This window comes from Danio rerio, chromosome 6, assembly GCF_049306965.1.
Source record: "Danio rerio strain Tuebingen ecotype United States chromosome 6, GRCz12tu, whole genome shotgun sequence".
NCBI classification, from domain to species: domain Eukaryota; kingdom Metazoa; phylum Chordata; class Actinopteri; order Cypriniformes; family Danionidae; genus Danio; species Danio rerio.
The window spans coordinates 63309750-63317500 of NC_133181.1; the positions used below are offsets into that span (position 1 = coordinate 63309750).

The window sequence follows — 7751 nt, forward strand, 5'->3', positions numbered from 1 at the left end:
CCCCGCACACCTGTCCGCAGAGGGGCTTGAGTTTCTCTGTGTTGCTCTACAGTCAGTGTTTCAGCCATAAATGAGCATACAGAACCGTTAATTAGCCGGCTCATTTAAATATGCATGATAATTCATGAGCTGATTTGCATTGGCTAGTTGGGGCTGAGCGGTGTGTGAGAGGCAGGTAGGCTGTGCTTCACTGAAGGAGCTCTTATAGGTGACGCGGAGGCTCCAGGGCCGCGGCGAGCTCATCTTCAGATCGGTTGAAGGAGGGAGCGGAATCAAACCGGAGACTTTGCGCTGTTTATCTTCATTCGGCTCATGCTGCTCCGCCATTTTGGCTCTATGTGACGTCACGGGTCAGGTGGTGTTGACAGCTGCGGGAGTCGCGCCGCCTTCAGCCACGTCAATGTTTCGGACGGTATTCGGTGCGTCCGGTTCAAGTGTCCGCGTTTCCCGGTGAATACAGGAGTTTGCGTTGCTGCGTGTCCTGCTGTCAGGAGCCGAACTGAACTCAGATCAGTGAATATTTGACCGTCAAACTTTCCCGCACTCGCGGAGCTTCAGCGCGCTCGCTGTCACTCGCTTTCCCTAATATATATGGAAGCCACGCCCCTTTATTTGCATTTCATAACAGCGCAGCCGCGCCGCCGCTGTCTGTGATCGCGCGATGCTCCGCGGCGACAGAACGAACGTCGCCGGATCCAAATTACCGACAGCACCGAATCGCGGCGCTTCTCGACCGGATCGTGACGCGTTCCAGCTCCGGGCTGCGATTGGCCGCTGAGCCCCGGAGGGCGTGTCCTGGGCGACGGCGTGGGTTCGCCTGTGTGACACAATTACAACAACTTTAATCTGGCGGCGGACAGTAACTTTCACCTTGTTTTACCGCGTTCGGGGTTTCTGAGAGCGATCGGCCGCGGAGGCATCGGGCCGCGGAGCGCACTTTATTCCCACTAAACAATGTGAGAAACGCGCCACCGGAGGGCCGACTCACTTCGCACGGGGCTTGAGGAACCGAAGCGCGCTTTACGGGGGAAAAGTTGGCTTTTATTGTGGCTTTTGGACGCTCGGAGCTCGCCTGCGCTCCACTGCACGGCGCGGTTCCATGAAGCCGTGCCGAGTGTCGGTGGCCGCCGCCGCTGCTCGACGCCTCAGCGCTGCTGGTGATGAGGAGAAGAAAATGGCGGCGGGAAAAGCGAGTGAACCCGAGGAGGAATCACCGCGGCTGAGCGCGCAGGAGAGCGACACTCTGGCCCGCGTCGACAGGTCGGAACCGCCGCTTACCGGAGCCCGCAAGCGGCTTCTGCGCTTTTGATAGTTTGTGGGTGTGAGGAGTGTGTGTGTCTGTGTGTGCGCGTGATGTGTATGTGTGTGTGTTGGTCAGAGAGTTGATCCGCAGCGCTGTGTGTGTGTTTGTGTCTGTTTGCAGCTCTCTGTTCGGATATCAGCGGCTTCATGAAGATGGCGCCAGCATGAAGGCCCTGCTCGTGAAGGTAAAGATGCTTGTGGAAAACAACACATCACACACACACACACACACACACACACACACACACACACACACACACACACACACACACACACGCAGTGCTGAGTGACAGTCAGTGGCGGTGTTTGTGCGGGTGTAAGGGCTGCTCCTTTCTTCGGACTCGAGCACCGGCTGACCCGTCGCGCGGCTCCTCCTCTGCGGGCACTGGAGCTCTCTGCGGCCACTGGAGCTCTCTGCGGCGGGTGTCACTCCAGCAGGCCCCCGGTGACGGGCAGGAGCGGCCAGGCCTCGGTGTTTGAATTCGGGCTGTATTTCCTCCGGAACTCCTTTACCATGTAGCCGCCGGTAATGGCTGCTTGGGTTGCCCAAGATGGCGGGGTGTGGGCCGGGGGAGAACCGGACTGCAGAAACCGGAGCAAATAACGAGCAGAGCCGCGACTGAACGCATCCCGAGCTCCGGGCCCACCTGGGTCTCAAACACCTGATGGTGAACTCGGCAGTGAACACCACAGAGGAGAATAAGGGCCATAGTTACCTGTAATGAACAACGGAACAACGGCCACAGCGACCAGTAGTGCACACTAGAGAGGGGACAGAGTTGGCTGGGATGTCAGACTCCTGACTTATTTCTGATCAGCTGTATTGATCATGTCTGATACTGCCTTCAGTCTGTCACCTGCTCTGTGTGTTTGATCACCTGTCTGAACTTGTACTTTGTGTGTGTGTGTGTGTGTGTGTGTGTGTGTGTGTGTGTGTGTGTGTGTTGCAGTTATTGGGGAGATGCAGGCCGCTTCAGGTCAGCACAGATCTGCACTGAGTGCGTCCCCATGTGAACGCAGGTTTCCTGGTTTCTTGTTCTGCAGTGTGTCAGTGAAGAACTGATCAGTAATCGATCAATCACCCCCATAATCGGCTTTATAAGTGTGTGTGTGTGTGTGTGTGTGTGTGTGTGTGTGTGTGTGTGTGGTTCTGCTTCAGCACTGTGTTATTGAGGCTTGTGTCATCAGCGGTGCTGTCAGAGCTGGAAGTAAAGCTGGAGTCTACAGAGGTGTGTGTCCATCATGAGTGCAGCTCTGCTCCTGTGCTGCAGGTGGCGCTGCTGTCAGGTGACCAGCAGAAAGGCTGCAGCTGGTTAGGCAGAGCGGGGTGGTTCTGCTGTGGGTTGTGAGCAGTGGGAGCCACAGTGAGGCTGTTTTTACACCGAGTGAAGCGGCTTATTCAGTCACAGAAGACAGGAGATGCCGTCACTTTTTAATAATAAAAATTAAGTAATAAGAGTGTAATATTGGAGTTATTGCACTAGAGGAGAATCCCTGTTCTAGAGTGCGCTGCACAGCAGATCCGGCTGCACTTGAGAAGCACAGCAGTGCTGGGGGGGCGTGGGGGGTTGTGGCGAAGAGGAAATTTCCCCACTGGTTAATCGACATGTGACAACACCGGTAATACCGGTATCACCGTGAGGGGGGGGGGGTCTCCTCTGATTCTGCTCGTCAATAGTTTATATATGTGTGTGCGTATTATACTTTCAGTTTTGCAGGAGTTGCCAGCACGCGCTGCATGAGCGCTACACACACTGCACTGCACACACCGGCAGCATGACGAGTGCTGAACTCCTGCAGGTTTATTTGTTCTGTTTTTGCGTTTTGTTCCTTTAAAACACCTTTTACTTGTAAAATCTCTCGAGTTGATATTGTCTCTCTGCTAACATCATCTCCCTCAGAGATATTGGAGCTCAGTAACGGGTATTGACCAACACCTCCTGTAAATGTGCACTGCACAGACTGCAGCTCTGCTGTGTTTAAGTGACCGTGAGCTACATTTAGCTTTTACTGTACAATATACATCATAACCCAGTACACAGTGAAGTAATCCGCTTGTTCAGTGGTGACGTGTTGGTGACGTGTGTAATAGTGTTTCTGGGTTTGAGCCGGCACTCATTTGAGTGGAGAAATCATTCCTTTATGATCACTTTTTATTCCTATCACACATTAAAGGGAATTTAACATAGACTCATAGTGTACACAACAATCTCTGGGCTTGCTGCATCACAAATACCAACATTTTAACAATTTATGAAAAAATTAATCACTTTCTGGCCACCGGATATTAGGCATGGACATTTATACTGCCATCGTGATTTTTCAAGAATATTAAATTGCTTTGTAAACGTTTATTATTACCATTTCACGAGTTTCCCCATTCAGTTGAATAGAGCGCTTAAACCCGGAAGCCGCTTCGCGTGACGTCACGTCATTTCTGTATGGCTTGCCTGTTGGCGGTGTATATAGCCGTTGAGCTTAAATAGGCTGAGCATATCTTTATTAATATTAAAACACATTTGTCTGTTAGTTTCAGGCTGTAGTTTGACAGATTTGGCGAAGGCTTCAGCTATTCTACCTCTCAGCTCAGCTCAGCCTCAGTTTTGCTACTTGACTTGTGTGGCGTCTGTACCGATGTCTGAATAACAGCGAGAGAGCGAGATGAGATCACGTCACAGCTACTTCACTGCAGTTTATTAATATTGGCTCATCTAAATGAACCTTTCATTCAATTAAAAGCAGAAATATAGCCAGACAGACGAAGCAACTATCGGTTTTTGAAGAGAGCGGCCTCGGTGATCAAAGACACACACACACACACTCACACACACACACACACACACACACTCAGTCATGTGTTTATATTTATGGCTATAGAATCAATCAGGATATCCAGTTTCATATCATTCGAGATCAGTTACTATTGAATATTTGAACAACACATTTCGGTATATTAGGATTCTTTATTGAACACTTTAGATAACACCGTCGGGGAGAGCGCTTTCTTTAAGTAGTTTTAGATTAGTTGAGGTCGCTCAGTGGTGCAGCAGAGCTGGTTGTTCACCGTGGTTTTATAAGAGCTGGACTTTGTGTGTGATTGAGCTGAAAGCGGTTGTCCATGCGGCAGGAGTACAGAAGCGGGTCATGTTAAACCTGTTGTGTTCTGTCTGGATGGGACTCTGGGTTCTGTCCTCCGCAGGTGAATGAACAGGTAAAGCTGTTCTGGTTCTGCTGCTCCTGGGTTCCTGTACAGCGTCTCCAGTAATGGGTTCTTCCCCTCTGTTCCGGCAGCTGCGGCTCTACACCTCCACTCTCCGTCATACTGTGCTGCTTTCTGAGCTCTGCCTGCCGTATATCTGGATGATGGCAGTGTAAAGCAGTGTGTGTCTGCTGCTGTTGCTGCAGGGTTCATACGGCTGCTGGAAACCCTGGAAAATGCTGGACTTTATTGTAGTGTTTTTGAGGTTAGAGGAGTGTAGGCATGCACTGATCCTGATGTTTGGATCGGATATCAGTTCAATACTGCCTAGTTTTGCTGGATCCGGTATCGGCCAGCTAGTACTGATCCAGATCTGATATTGCGCATGCGCTATATTCTGTATCATTTGTAAGCCATCAACAGCCGTGACGGTAGCCTATTACAGGGCAGCAGACAGTTGTTCTGTAGGCTATTATGTCCTAAATGTCCTGAAGCCGTTCTACAGTGTAATGTGAAGCACAGATGAATATTCAGGTGCTTAAAGTCATGTTCAGTTCAGCCCTCACCTCTCCATCATTCTCCATTCTCTTTTCCAGTGGTTCTCAAAGTGGGGGTCGCGTAACAATGACAAGGGGTCGCTTGGTGATTTCCAAAACTCAAATAAGTTTTATTAAACTATTTGAAGGACCATAGGTCCCACTTTATATTAAGTGTTCTTAACTACTATGTACTGACATCACAAAATAAATACAGTGTACTTACTGTGTTCATAATGTATTTGAGAACACTTGTGGTGCTTTTGAGTTGGGATAGGGGTTGGGTTATGGACAGGTTTGGTGGTGTGGGTAGGTTTAAGGGTAGGTTAAGAAGTAAGGGATGGTCAACAGTGTATTTATAAATGTAATTACAAAAGTTAATTACAGATGTAATTACATACATGTATTAAATCAAGCATAAGTACACAGTAAATACACGTTTTTACACAATAAGTGCATTGTAACAAACTAATAATACCTGTGTAAGTACATATTAGTTAAGGCAAATTAATGTAAAGTGTTAATATCAGTGATCAATGGAGATGTGCATTTACAGGAGCTCTGCATCTGATTCTGACCTGCAGCAGGAGTTGATTGCTGTTTCTACATCGTGTGTGTGTGTGTGTGTGTGTGTGTGTGTGTGTGTGTGTGTGTGTGTGTGTGTGTGTGTGTGTGTGTGTTTGTGTGTGTTTGTGTGTGTTTGTGTGTGTTTGTGTGTGTTTGTGTGTGTTTGTGTGTGTGTGTTAGACCAGCAAGTCATGACCCTCTCTACTCCACAGTAGCCTAGCTGAAACTTTAAATGAGGAAAGGCTCAATAATACACAGGACGGGTGCTCAGCGCACTGATCTCTCCTCTTTGGTCTGCTGTTTTGGAAGTGTCTGCAGATAGCGGAGGGCTGCGTGCTGCGTCCAGCGCTTCATTCACCCCGGCTGCGCAGACGCGATGTGCGCCGCTCTGTAAGATTATTCTCACAGTGAGTTTCTGTTCTCTCATCCTCCTGACTGAGTTTATTCTCCCGAGGGGAAAACTTTCAGTGTGGTAATAGTCTGTAAAGCCCGGCTCACTGTGGTCAGAGTAATTGATTAAATTATTAAAGGTGAAGTTGACGGCGCAGTATGAATTGACATTAACTGAAGATTATAGAGGCTCATGTAGGCTACTCTGACACGGTCAATATTTCACTGTCATTCATTTATATCAGCGGTGTATTTGACAGACCGGTTTGTGTGTTGGTGCTGAAGCATATGAGCGGATCTTGTTTTGAACTGTCTCATGGTGAGATTTGGATATGCAGTAAAACTGGCCTCAGTTTAGTTGAGTCTGCTTAATCCTGCAGGAGAATATCAGGCGTTGCTGAAATGCTAATTATTTTACCAGTGAATATTGTCAATAGTGATAGCCTTTTACACATCTCAGAGAAAAGGAAACGTCAGCTTGACCACAACAGAGCAGTGCCATGACCAACGCTCAAACACTGCAGTCTAGTTTACAGCAAGCATCATGTTTTAATGGTCATGGCATCGCTGCATCCACAGAAAAGTGCCTGAACCTGCTTTGATTTGAAACTGCAGCTGTTTTGGTTGCAGATGTGGCCGGATTTTATCTATTAAATATATTTGGGATTGTTTGTGTGAGTGGGTACAATAGTTTTCAGTTCGCATGTTCACCACATGTGCAGATTTAGGAGACATTCACACACAGAGAGCTTTTTTGCACCTAAAACGGCAAACGCAGCACTCGGGAATAGTTTAAAACTGTCGTCATGGCGACTTGCTGCAGTAAACAAATCCCACAATGCCCGCCATGCCTCAAAGCTCTTCTGATTGGCCCACTGCTCTTCAACTGAACCTGGGTTAGGGTTATTATCAGCTGTCCCTCGCCGAGTTCAGAAGAGCGAGAGCTACAGCTGTGAAAATGTGAGGGTCTGGATCTGAGAGAATCACAACTACACTGACAGATTGTGTTTTAGGAACCAGCTAAAGTTACAGTAATGCCACATCTGATCAGGGCGTTCACCACACGTTTCAACCACGAGATGCTCCATTTAATCGTCACGATGTTGTCAGTCGTGCAACTGCAGTGTGTTCACCATCGCATTCAGATTAAACTAATGTTGCAGCTCATGAAAGACTGTAACTGCTGTTAGGATGATGTGTGCAAATAAGCAGAATATATACGCAGGTTTTAGTTCTGAAACACCCCAAATCATTCTGCAGATATTCAACAATGATGCGCAGAAATAGCAAAATCTGTGTGCAGATTCTGTCTGGCGCTAGCTGTACGTCAGTATCTATCTCTCCTGGATAAGCGGGTTATTATTTCTGCTCTATATTCTGTCCAGTGCATGTTCACGTTTGCACTGTTTGCATTGCAGATTATTTCCTGACACTGTCCTGACCATGTGTGTTATTGCATACAGCTACACCAGCACCTCAGCCCTGACCTACAGTAATATGGACATTAATAAAGGGGAATGTTGATGAAACTGTAGCTTCCATATTCAGAACAGAGGAACAGTTCATTAATTAGCAGCAGGAGTAATCTCGCACTCATCAGGATTTCATTTGACACATGAATGAAGAACAGTGATGCACACGAACTATCATGAGCGACGCTCACACAAACACAGTCTGATCCTTCATCCAGTTACTGAACCATCAGGTGAGTTATCCCCATGAGTCTGAGCTCCAGAGTATTCTGCACTGAGCTGATC

The 7751-nt window shown here is 48.0% G+C and overlaps 1 protein-coding gene across 5 annotated transcripts in view; it reads left to right on the top strand.

Annotated features, from left to right (window-relative positions):
* Positions 1 to 853: 853 nt before the first annotated feature.
* kdm6al (lysine (K)-specific demethylase 6A, like) overlaps positions 854 to 7751 on the top strand; it is a 34239-nt gene continuing 27341 nt past the window's right edge. For 4 of the 5 annotated variants that reach the window (XM_073953224.1, XM_073953225.1, XM_005168796.6 and 1 more), the window contains exons 1-2: positions 869 to 1260; positions 1424 to 1487. Coding sequence is in view for 3 of the 5 variants with exons in the window: in XM_005168796.6 (XP_005168853.2) it covers positions 1100 to 1260; positions 1424 to 1487 (225 nt within the window). In the remaining 2 variants the exon portion in view is untranslated. 5 annotated transcript variants of the gene reach the window in all.